We start from the raw sequence: 13,054 nt of genomic DNA on the forward strand, positions 1-13,054 counted from the left end.
CTTCTCTCTGAGACTACGCATCTTGTACCGATAATTTTTGGCATGTTTTCTTCCCCATTGTAATATGAGCTGCTTGAAGGTAGTGATGGTGTTTTTGCCTTTCTCCGTAGTACCTGGCCAGAAGGATGGCCCTAATAAATGCCTATGGACTGCCTGACTGTCAAGATCTCTTGAGACTTACTTGGCCTTTTGCTTCAAAGATTCCCTGTGGACACCAACAATGCAGGTCCTTCCTCTCCACCTCACAGCTGTGGTGTCTGAGAGGGCCAATCTGTTATGGCCAAAACAATAGAATTTCACAATGCCTTCAATAGCAAGGGGAAAGACTGAAAAACAATAATGATCTAAGATGGTCAGCCCCCTCACTGAGAGCTTGGTAAGGGATGGTCCAAACCAGGGAAAGAAATGATTTCCCCTCAGCTTGACTTTTTGGCATTAGCTCTGACTGCTACAAGTACACAGGAGAAGGGCTGGGCCTCTCCATTCAGGAACAGGGGTCGGTGACTTCCTCAGCAACTGAAGCCAGCAGCACAGAGCATTAGGAATGTTTTTTCCTTCTCATGCGGCATTGATTTGCCTTACAACATCCTAGGCAGCTAGGGAATAAACACTGTGGCTGTTTCTTATCTCTAAGGATTCAGATGCAGGCAAAGTACAACAGCACACTGGATATGCTGGATGATGATGGGGAGACCACCCTAAGCCTGCGTTCCCAAGCCCTAACTATCTCTCAGAGATCAGAGAGCAAGAACACAGGTACTGTTAGCCCTTGTAGTCAATGCGTTCCTTGGTTGAAGAGGCCAAAGGCATTGATATGATGTTGTTTACCATTTGGGGAGCGTTGGTGGGTACAGCTTGGGAAGAGGAAGGAGAAGAGCTTTTGTGAGTAGTTATATTGCTATGAGTTCCCTTGAGTATGTTGTTAGGTGTTTACCTCTACATATGTATCATATTTGAACTGATGGCATTTTGATATACATATGTATTCACGTACATATGTACACATGTTGTTATAGGAACATATGATCAAAGATATAGAGCTAGAAGGTATTGTTGGGTCAGTTATGTATTTCAATGAGTGTTTGTTTTTTCTTTTATGCTATGCCATGATGTGTGTGTGTTTGTGTGTGTGTGTGTGTGAAAGAGAGAGAAAGAGAAAGAAAGAGACTGAGAGAGATGAGGATGATCATATGTCTCAGTGGTCTGAATTGGTAGAAAGTTTTTTGTTTTTCTTACATGAAAACCAAACATTTAATGCCTTGTAATGTGACTAACTTGCAAATTATAATATTATGAAAGCTACCTCCTACCTGGCTTTTTTTTTTTTTTTGACTTGGCTTAATGGTTTCAAAGTGGAAACACTATCATTGGTTTTGAAGATAAAAGTAGTGTATTATAAATCTGGCTCTGTCCACCCAATTTGTAAGCACACCAGATCTAGTAAACCTCTTAATGCTATTAGTATAGGAGGATTTATTTATGAATGCATTTACTTTAAAGTGTTGGATTAATCCTTTTCATCTTATGATTGTCTCTGTATTTTTCTGAAACTGAAGATTTCATTTTATTCTCAGTTTTACAAAAGAAAAACAGAGGCAGAGGAAATTTTATTCTCTCTCAGTTCATGGTTAGCCTGTGTCATGAACTTGTCATTCTCTAATTTCTAGTTCATTTCAAATGTTTCATGCCTAGAACTAAAATTTCCCTCCATTTTGTAATTTATATTGTATCCATTACATTACAATTTGTCAAAAATCCCATTTTTCTTCCCTCTCTCAAGTTTCATACAACTCCAAGCCTTATTGTTTTTCATTTAAAGTGTCCTTTCCATTCCCTTTCTAGCCCTGAAACTTCTCCATTTCTGTCCCATAATACTTCGGGAACACTGGTCCTTTTCAGGCCCTAGCTGAAAATTCTCCTTTCTATTTCTGCACTAAATTATTCACATTTTAATATGTTTTAATGTTATTCCTGGTGTCACATTTGTACAAAATCCCTATACAAGCCCAGTTACAATTTCTTTCCCTGCTAGTACCATGTTTTGGAAATGCTCCCTGGGGATTTCCAGTCCTCTAGACATCATGGTGGGGGCCTGTTTGACGATAGTCTCTGCAGTCATAGGATGTGAGCAATAGAGAAGGAATTTTTCCCTCTGCTAATCTTATACAGAATTAGATCTGTGTGGGAATACTACTGCTACTACTACTACTACTACTACTACTACTACTACTACTACTACTACTACTACTACTACTATCACCATTACTACTACTATTATTACTGCTGCTACTACTATTACTGAAATAGGAGAGTGAAACTGCTCAATCAGCCCAATTCTTATGAGCATGTGCAGCATGATTGGTTGATGCAGTATCTATGTGGACTTTGGTGCATGCATGGACCGTAACTGGTTCTAGTCTCCTAGCTCTGCAGCGAAAGGGAGCTATTGAAATTGACTATGAAACCACAACTAGGGTGCATTTGGAAGAAACTAAGTATCCACAGTGACTTCTCTTCTTGTCTGGCCTGTGTTTTGGAGGCCCACCTATTTACTAGAATGGTAGGAAAGAGGAAAAGAATTCACTTTTGGCCAGTTAATACCTTTTGAATGCAACCTACTTCAGCTCTCCAACCAGCCAAAAAGTCTCATCTTCATCAGAAGGTTAGCAGACTAGAACCATTTACATAAAGTCTGTACATGCTCCAAGTCCATGCTGGGACCACATCAGCTGGGCATGTCATGTTCTTATAAGGACTGGGTTTCTTATCTAATCCCATTGCTATATTACAGTAAAAGCAAAAATAGTAACAAGAAGGCAATTCAGGTCCGTGGATAGAGAATTGGCCTTGTAATGGAGTTCAAGCCCTGCCTCTGATACATAACTGGCTATGTGACCTTGGGTAAGCCACTAACTTTATGTGCTCTTGGCAGATTTTTGAGACTATAACTTGCAGAGAAGGTAGCAATCTGCTTTAGTAGAGTGAATTTCTCAAGTGTCAAGTCCAGTTCCTATTCCTAGAACAACGATTGGCATGTTTAGCGTGCTTTAATGTTGAAAAAGATTATCTTATTTGAGCCTTACAATCACCCTGCAAGGTAAGAACTACAGATATCTCATTTTATACCTGAGGAAACTGAGGCCCAGAATTTACGCAACTTGTCCATAGTTGCATAGTGTCAGAGGAATATGAACTTGAGTCTTCCTGCTTTCAAATCTAGCAATGAAAAGGTCTGGAAGCTCCTTTTAGTGAAGGGAAGAATTGGCATTGTCAGGGAACATAGTGTTCAAATTCCTGCTGCTGGGATGGCAGGGGCAGAGAGGTAGGAAACCAGCTCCAGCTTCCCCTCCCATTGCAGAGAAAAATTAATGATTCAGGGAGTGGAGACTAGAGAACAAATCTTGAAGACAAACATCTGGACATAAAAACCTCACCCTCTGTGCCTATTACTAATAATTATGTTTCCAAACTCAGGCAATATTAGTACTATTTAGGGAAAATGGTAAAACTATTTTTTTTAGAAAAGAAAACAGATCTAAAAAGATTCTAGAAAGAATTTTTTAATAAATTAAAAATAAACAATTAATTAACTTAAAAAAAGAATCAGCTGCAAAAATAAGGTTCAGGGGTTTCTCTGGGTAATGGAGTAATTCCTTTATAATAGAATCATTATCCCCAGGCAGCTTGAATGTATTATCTAGGATTAGTTTCAAATAAATAGTGCTAGTAGCAATAGGAAAAAGGTGGTACTTCTTCCTTTTACCATTTAATAACTGTGGCTAGCACGTTCAGGCTTCCAAAATACTTTACATGTGTTCTGTCATTTAGTCCTTGAAAAATCCCTGTGAAGGAGGTGTTATAATTACCTCCATTTTACAGATGAGGAAACCGAGGCAGGCTGGGACAAGGCCAGGAAAAGTATTTATGTGGGCAACTTAGACATTTGAATTAGTTATTTGAATTCCTTAGCAGGGTCATAGAGCCCAGTAAATGTCTAAAACAGGATTTGAACTCGGGTCTTCTGGACTCCAAGTCCAGCACTCTCTCCACCTAGCTGCCTCTGCTTGCTTTCTATCCAATCCAAAAACCTCATCTGTTGTTGTAGTTTCAGCTCTTACCTCAGTGTTGAAAACTCCCAAAGCAATGTATTTTTCACGTGTAGTTCTAATCTGATACTCTGTAGCCTGTGTTGTTAAGACACCAAGAAGCACAGCCCTTCCCAGAAATCTCGGTTCTAAAACATTTGTAGCATCTCCATCACAATGCAGCACTACATATATTTCCCAGTTCGAAAATTTAATGTTTTACTATTAACTCAACTAACTTGTCCAAAACTAAACTTCTTAACTTTCCCCCCCAAATCAATTCCCAACCCAAATTCTTTATTTCTACCAGTGACTAAATTTTTTCTTGTCTCTCAGGCTAGATTCCCTTTTATTACTTTTGACCTCTGCTTCTTCATCCTTTACTTCTCATATGCCACCAAGTCATATTTTTTTTTCTCAAAATAGCTCTATCTGTTCCTCTCCATTTCCATTGTCTTTATCCAAGTTCAGGCTTTATGACCTCATTCCTCAACCATGAGTATAGCTTCTAAGCTAAGGTCTTCCTGACTCTGGTCTATTCTAATCTATTTTCTATACTCCTGCCAGATGAATCTTCTTAAAACTACTTTCACCAAATTCAGAAATTTACAATATGTCTACTTTATAAAGTTTATATTCCTTGACCTATAGATTTGTAAGAAAATACCTAACTTATTACTAGACCTGGATTTGAATATCAACTTTTTTTTTTTTTTTTTGCCTATATGACATTGACCCACATGTGAGGCCTTTTAATTATATGACTTGATCACTACCTTACTTAAGTCCATTCCATCAGTGGAATTCAGATAACTAATTTAAATGTCTAAGTTGCCTAGATGGTAGTAGTCTACTTAAATACCTTCCTGGTCTTATTAGTGACTCTCTGGTGCTATCTTGAAGAACACCATTTCCTAAGAGACTGCAGTATTTCCCTTGACCACAAGAATTCTTGTCCTATAAACACCTAGGCAGATACTCACCACTATCACCAATAGTTTTTATTAATCCCTGTAATGTTAATTAGAGAGTTAAAGATCTTCCCCACCCATTAATAGGCCTATCCATTAAAGGAAGTGTGATTAGGGGAGGCCCACACCTTTTGCTAATTTCTAGTGAGGCACTGGTTGTTAAGGGTTTTGATGCCCTCTTGCGCTGAAAAGTATATATATACTTGGAGGTGAGGTTTTGTTTTGGGCTTACTCATTGAAAGTGTTTGTTTGGCCAAATAAATCTCTGAGCAGCTGCTAAGGAGCCCCCCAGCTTTGAAAACCCAGATGCTGGTGCTTCTCTCTAGGTGGTGCAATGGGTAGAGCACCAGTGCAGGAGTCAGGAGAACCTGAGTTCAAATCTCACCTCAGACACTTGACGCTCACTAGCTGTGTGACCTTGGGCAAGTCACTTAACCCCAACTTGCCTCATCCTGGGTCATCTCTAGTCATCCTGATGAATATCTAGTCACTGGATTCAGATGACTCTGGAGGAGAAGTGAGGCTGGTGACCTGCACAGCCCTCCCTCACTCAAAGCAAAGTCAAGTGCAAGTCATGTCATCATTTCTCTGATGGCATAGTCTTCTTTGGCAATGAAGAATGAACACACACAACTATGTGTGTATGGTCAGACAGTTGGATCTATTGATTGTATTGTTTAGCATTTCTCTGAAGTTCAGGGTGCTGACTTTTTCCCCTGAACTAAGTGAATGATATATGTGCTTGATTAAAGGGATTGTTGCCTTTACTTTTAGAAAAGCAGATGTAAGAACCTGTACAGCAGGCTCTCCTATGTATGTCGGGGTCCTGCTGATGCAACCCCTCATTGGCTGGGTTTCAATTTCATCTAGGAGGCAAAATGGAATATTGCTCAAAATATTAAAATATGAAATCTACTCTCTATATTTAGTTAAATATGATGCTCTCCAAAGTGGCTTACCAATAAAGTTAACTTAAGGATGCTGTAGTGACAACATAGATTTTGATAACATGGACATAAATGTAAAAGAAATATTAACTAATTCTGTTGCACCTTCCCCTCTCTCAAATCTTCTGTACAGATGAGAAATTCTCTCAATAGTGCACCCCTGTCCTGTATAAAGTAGGCAGGGATGGAGCATTCCTTTTCTCTTATCTGAAATTACATGAGTTTACTAAGAGCAGTAATTTTCAACCCTTTGGTCTGAGGATACCTTTATACTCTTAACAATTATTGAGGACCCCGAAGATTTCTTTTGTTTTTGTGAGTCATATATATTGATATCTAGTATATTAAATGTTAAAATTAAATTTTAAAATATTTAATTCATTTAAAAGTAGCAAACCCATCACATATTAACATAAGTAACATTTTTATGAAAAATCACTATTTTCCACCTGGAAAGACTTATATGAACTGATGCTGAGTGAAATGAGCAGAACCAGGAGAACTTTATACACAGTAACAGCCACAGTGTGTGAGGAGTGTTTCTGATAGACTTAGCCCTTCACAGCAAAGGAAGCAGACTATTTTCTCTTGTGTTACGTTATGTTTTGGTTTCGTTTTTCTCATGGTTTCTTCCACTCATTTTAATTCTTCTATGCAACATGACTAATGTGAAAATGTGTTTAATAAGAATGTCTGTGTAGAGCCCATATAAGATTGCATGTGTCTCAGGGAGGTAGGGAGGAGGGAGGGGGAGAAAATTTAAAACTTATGGAAATGAGTGTTAAAAACTGAAAACAAATAAATTAACTAAGTTTAAAAAAATAAAGTACTTAAAAAAGAAAAATATTTTCCAAAACCAAAAGAAATATTGAGAAAAGTAGCACTGTTTCATACATTTTTGCTAATCTCTTTAACATCTGGCTTAATCTGCTTCTGCATTCAGTCTGGTGTGATATGTCATTTTGGTTGAAGTATATGAAAAAAATCTGACCTTGTGCAGATGTGTAGTTGGCGAAGGAAGGAGTACTTTAATAGACAGGGATGTGCTAGAGTCATTCAAATTTAACAACAAGCTGTTAAATTTTCAGTATGAATAAAGAAATTAGTAAATACTCCCTAGAAATTGGCAAATACTATAAACCAAGGCTTGACTTATTGCTTTGCAAATGTCTCTTGACTTTTAAAAATGATAGAAAAAGTCTTAGTCATACAGATTGAACCCAAAAGTATATCATCAGTATCTGCTCTTTAATGGAGAACTGGTTGCTAAATATTTACCTGCCCATCATTTTAATAGGCAAATGACATTATTATGAAAATAATTTTGACATCACAAATCCCTTGAACAGATCTCAGAGATCCTCAGGGGTCCATGGACCATACTTTGACAACTCTTGATTTAGGGAAATATGAAGGGGAAGCAAGTGCCTGAGTTCAAGCAGGTAGTTTTTTTTACTGTTTCTAGATAAAGCTAATCCATGGCTCAGGCTAAAAAATATTAACTGGGTGCACTAGCTTCCCTCTCCATCTTCTCCTCCACTTCCACCATATGCTCTCCTTCCACGTCTGGACAGTACTGTATGACAGTAGTGTAGGTACCTATCAATGTGCATCCTGGTGACCCCAGTCACTTTTATTTCTTCTCTGAAGTGTGGATAGCAAGAAGAAAAGACAGGAAGTAAGACAAGGGAATTACAAAGTTCAACTAGGATATTTTGAATCTATTGCATGATTTCTGCCCCTATTGCAAACTGGAAGGCTTATTAAGACTCTAGACAAGGAGGGGAGGTGAAGAGAAAATCAATTTCTTTCATGCTAGAATCATCAGAACTTTGAACTCAGAGGAAACAATTACAAAACGAAGCAATTACAAAACAAAACAAAAACAAAAATGTGATCTTCAACTAGTCATTTAATCTCTCTGGGCTTCAGTTTCCTCATCTCTAAAAAGAGAGCATGGGGCATAATGAAAGTGACGATAATAATAAATAGCTGACTTTTTTTTTTCTCTCTTTAAAGTTTGCAAAGCATTTTACATATATTCTCTCACTGGAGATTGATAAACATTCCCATGAAATAGGACCTCAAGTGCCATTATCACCATTTTTTAGATGAGGAAATTGAAGCCCAGAAAACTTAAATATTAGTCACACAGCTGGTGTCAAAGGTGGAATTTGATTGGTTTTCCTGACTCCAGTGCCAATTCTCTATTTTCTATATCATGATTTCTCTCTTAAACCTCTTAGATGAGTTTTCCAGCTCTAAAATCATGTGATCTATGAGAAGCTGGTAGTATAACTTTGTCTATAACTTTGTCTTTGGCATCCATGTAATGATAAAACCAGAGCTATGCTGGTAAATATTGCACAACTGACTCTCCAGAAAAAAAATGTACACATGACACACTTTGAAGTTTAATCTGCATTATTAATATTTTCTCCATCATTTTCCTAGACCATCAACAAAATAATAAAGCAAACTCTGCTTTGTTAGCTTTTGTCCCCGAGGTATAAATGTTACAAGCTTGTTCCAGCATCTCACTAATTAAAATCACCCCAATATGAGATAACTTTGGTACTTTACAAAGTAATTTTGTTATTATCTTTCAGTAACTAAATCCCTTTGGATGGAATCCCTAATTGGAATATCTTATAAAATAAGTGTTGTTGAATGAATGAATGAGTGGCAAAAATGACTCTAAGGTGAAACATTGACATGTAAAAGTTCCAGTTTCTTCCAGATCACAGAAGCTGAGTTAGGAACAAGCATGGAGGTCATCTAGTCCCAACTTACTCAGGCAGGAATTCCCTCTACAACATCCCAATGAGTAGTCATCTAACCTTGCCTTGAAGACCTCTAGTGAAGGAGAACACATCACTGCCTAAATCAATCCATTCCATTTTTTAATGGTTCTAAAACTGGCTTTCTCCAACTCTCATCCACTGATCCTAGGTCTGCCCTCCAGAGCCAACCAGATCTGGTCTAACCTCTCTCCCATAGAAATAATCTTTGCCTTTGGCCCTTTCCTTTTCCTTTTTTTCCTATCATGTAAGTCATGTAGAAATTCTTCTGTAAGTAATAACAAAATTTTTAGATAGAATGTTATTCTTTATTTGGAAGCATATGGAAGAAATAATGATTTGGAACCAAACTTTGATCAGTATGTTGTGACCAGCTCATGGGGCGTGTTCACTATATTCCACATATGCAGATTAAAGAAAAAATAAATATAATCCAAGAAAGTTTCCAAAAGAAAAACATTTATTTTGGAAGAAAAGCAAAAGTATATTCAATAGGCAGCATAGGGGTCAGAAAGAATACATAAATGGGAGCCAACACACACACACACACACACATATACATACACACACACGCATGAGAAGACTAGTAGACACAGCCCTTCAAGGGGCTGTTTCTACCTTTCTGGTGTTATTGGCTGTACAGAAAGTTTAATTCTCACTTCCCTTTGAAGATGTGTATGCACTCTACTGTAGAGAGAGCACCAGAAGAAACTGAAAATTTAGCTGCCATCAATCTTCCCGGTGATTTGGGGTGAGGTACTTCTCTGTGTGTTCTCCATCTCTAAAGAGTCAGACATCCTTTCTCCTTTACAAAGGGGCAATGGAGACACTTAAATAATTCAAAAGAGCTTTGATTTTATTGTCGGTATATTTGTCCCATTGATGCACTTCACAACCCTTCTATGCCTTAAAAACCAGATGCATGAGGCATCTGTGGCAACCTGGTGTGAAGGTTCTCACTATGTTAGCTAAGCTAAGACCAGACTTATGGTCTGCAGGGTCTAGAACAGAAGCATTTCCACTTAGTATAGGACCTGTAGGAAATTACACTTTACTTGAATGGTCTTCTCAAGGATCTCTTCATCATGGTAACTATCAGACTGAGTGGGACTTCAGTAGAGAACTGTGAGGAGGATCATGAGCATATCTGTCCATTGCCTTGCAGGCCCTGGTAATGGGTAAAGAAGTCTAATGAGGATTACTCAATTGTCAGAAATCTATCACCACAGTATCTTCTGTGTCTAAAAATTGAACCTTTGAAAGTTTGGAAAATTTGAACTCTCAAGCCTTTTACTACTTTTTCCAGTTCAACTTCTTTTTGAGGGGTAAATTTATGCAAATTAAGATCCAAGCCTCCACTTGTGCAATATTCTTTACTTAAAAATCTTGCAAGAATCACAAGTCCATTAGCAAAGGCATTTAATGGAGTCATAAATAGAGAGGGAGATTCAAGTAGGGTAATCAATCTCAGTCAATTCCCCCACCTCCACCCCACTTTCCATATGCAAATAAGTTAAACTTTCTGTATTTTCTGAGGCAGTGGATAGAGGAGGGAAAAACCCCTCAGGGGAAAACTTAGAAAGGGATAAAAACAACATAAAGGTAAATGGGATGAGGGAAATATTCATCATTTCCCAGTTTTCTCTTAGTGATGGTCACTGAAGTTTATTGCAAATCCTTAATTGGGTTTAATTTTAGTTTTGGGCTGCCAGCTTTTTCTATGCATAGTGGAGTTCATGGGTCCTTATCTTCTTGGAACTTGGATGAACCAAGTGCAGTTGTCATGCCAAATACCTCCTGTACAGTGGACCGTGTCCTTTAACGTCAAAGCCGCCATTATTGTGCTTCTCTTACAAGAATGCCTCAAATTCCCCTTTCCATATGGCTTTCTTTTTTCTTCCCTCTTCTTATTCAAGTTTTCAGCTCCTGGTGCAATCCTTGCATTCAAACATCAGTGCATAGGATTCTGATGTTCTGGATCTTTCTTTAATGAATAATGTAGCCCCCTGTTAGATAGAAAAATAAGTACAATTCTAGGATTCAAATGCTATTCATTATTTAAAACCTGGGGAAATTATCCTAGAGTGTGTAGGCAGAAAGGGCAGATATGCTCATGGCTCTGATTCTTACTGCTGTGTGGAAGTGACCTTGAGAATCCTATGACAGGAGAGCACAATATTTGGCAAGTCCTATACAAAGTGGAAATATTTCTAATTTCAGACTGATGACAGACCTTTTCAAAGTAATGAGATACAGGAAAGGACTAATTATATACATATATTATTATTCTCTGGGATGTTTATATCAGTCTTTGACCTGTCCATACCTCTTTGCCAAACATGTTTCGACAAATAGTATGGGAGTGTTCTTCTAAAATATAAAATCCAGTTAAAGCCAAGCCAAACAGAGGCACCTCCCAGGCAGTTTCAGCACATGAAAAGCCGCTTTGTTCTGGGATGGAACCCCTTGAGAGAGACCTCATTAAAAGTGAGGGCACTTGGAACAATTTTGAAGAACATTAAATTCAGCCTAAGGAGAAAACACAGAGGGAGTAAAAGCATTGGTGGGGATGGGGTAGGGGTGTGTGTGTAAGTCAGAGAAATTTTGACCCTATACTTCTTTCCAAAGACAAAAGGTTCAGGCTGAACTAGGCACTAAGCCTACTTTGGAAAGCTTTTGAAGTCTGAAAATTTTCAACTCCAACAAGAATGAGTAAGTTCTGGATAAAAAGAGAAAGAAAATATCTGTGTAGAGTGGACTCCAAAATGTAATCAGAAAAAGAGGATTCCTTTCAAATAATTCTGGAAAATTTTGACCTATCTATGAGACATGCTGAATTTCTTTTTACTATCCCACAGGGAACCCTTGGAAGTGGAATCTTATCATTATTGCTATCAAGGGACATAAATTAAAGATCCCAGGGACCAGGACTCCACTGCAAATTACAAAATTAATATAATTCTCTGGGCAAATTAATATAAAACTTCACAGCATCCATCTTAACTAAATTATATAAATCATTTTGCTCAGTTCTTAAGCTGGGTCTGGTTGTCTGGTTGGATCAGTTGTCAAATGGTTGGTCTCTCTGCCTAACTCTAAATTATCCTCTACTTTGTTGTCAAAGTGGTATTTCCTAAAATCCAAGTATTATAATATGAGCCTCCTTCCCATTATCTCTCTGATGAGAACGTAAACTCCCTGGGGACACGTGTCTATTTCTCCCTTTCTTTGTATCCCTAGACCTTAGCATGAAAGCTGTCCAGTCCATAAGAAATGCTCCTCAACTGACACTGCCTGAAAAAAACTTTTATAAGAAAGCTTCGGGTGCTATTGCTGATTGACTCCTATTTCAATTCAATAATTCCAGTATTGTTTGTGTGTCCTCTTAACATTTGCAAAGATAGCTCTATATAATTCCATTATTGCAACTCAAGAAGATTGAACTAAGTTAATTGACTGAGTTAATCAATGCTAAAAGTAATACACCCTTTTATTTCATTCAAATTAAAAAAAAATGTTTTACTAATATCCTTTTCTAGTTGTTGCATTTACAGGGAATGCCATGTGCCTTAAGTGCAGACATCCAAGGGAATATGGCACAGGAAGCCGGGGCAGCAAAGGAAGAGCACGAGAGCAGCATCCCTGGGGGGTAGCAGCTGGTACATCTGAAACTATGGCTGTTGAACAGCCTCTCCTACTGAACCCAAGAATGAAACCTCTAAAATGGGAGGGAAAAAAAGATCAGCTTCACTCAAGGATTTTCACAGAGCCCTGGGTTTGATGGCTTTCAGGCCATGGAAGGAGGAGAGAGTCCAGTTGATTGGTGAATTAGCATTTATTAAGTGCCTACTATGTACCGAATGTAAGCACATGTTCTTTTTAGAGGCCACTGACTTTGTCACCCTAGGCTATTTCTAAGACTTCTGAGTCTACAGTTGTATTCATGAGAGCATTTCAAGGATCCAGGTAACACAAGTATTTTTTGGGGGAAGAGTGATGTCCTTCATTGTTTTCTTTGCCTTTGTCGTCACAGCTAATAAACAGGGAAGCTAGACTTTTCTGGTTTGGAAGCTAATAGGCATAGAAGACTCCAGACATGGAAAGTTCCAGAAAAGAGGCAGGGAAGGAGGGAGGGGACACTAGGGAGGAGGAGGAAGTATGACTAGGGCATATGAGAAAGGTTATGCCTCAAAAACTAGAGTTTCCGCTCCTGCCCCCCAATTAATGTAGCTAGTTTATGTTGTCTTCAT

The 13,054-nt window shown here is 38.2% G+C and overlaps 1 protein-coding gene across 3 annotated transcripts in view; it reads left to right on the plus strand.

The window, feature by feature from the left end:
- The first annotated feature begins 448 nt into the window (after nucleotides 1-448).
- The window catches only part of LOC140533775 (C-type lectin domain family 1 member A-like), a 32,584-nt gene continuing 19,978 nt past the window's right edge, over nucleotides 449-13,054 (plus strand). Inside the window, exon 1 of one of the 3 annotated variants that reach the window (XR_011977051.1) lies at nucleotides 449-756. Coding sequence is in view for 1 of the 3 variants with exons in the window: in XM_072653956.1 (XP_072510057.1) it covers nucleotides 642-756 (115 nt within the window). In the remaining 2 variants the exon portion in view is untranslated. The other 2 variants (XM_072653956.1, XM_072653957.1) reach the window with 2 other exon arrangements.

This window comes from Notamacropus eugenii, chromosome 3 (assembly GCF_028372415.1).
Source record: "Notamacropus eugenii isolate mMacEug1 chromosome 3, mMacEug1.pri_v2, whole genome shotgun sequence".
NCBI lineage: Eukaryota > Metazoa > Chordata > Mammalia > Diprotodontia > Macropodidae > Notamacropus > Notamacropus eugenii.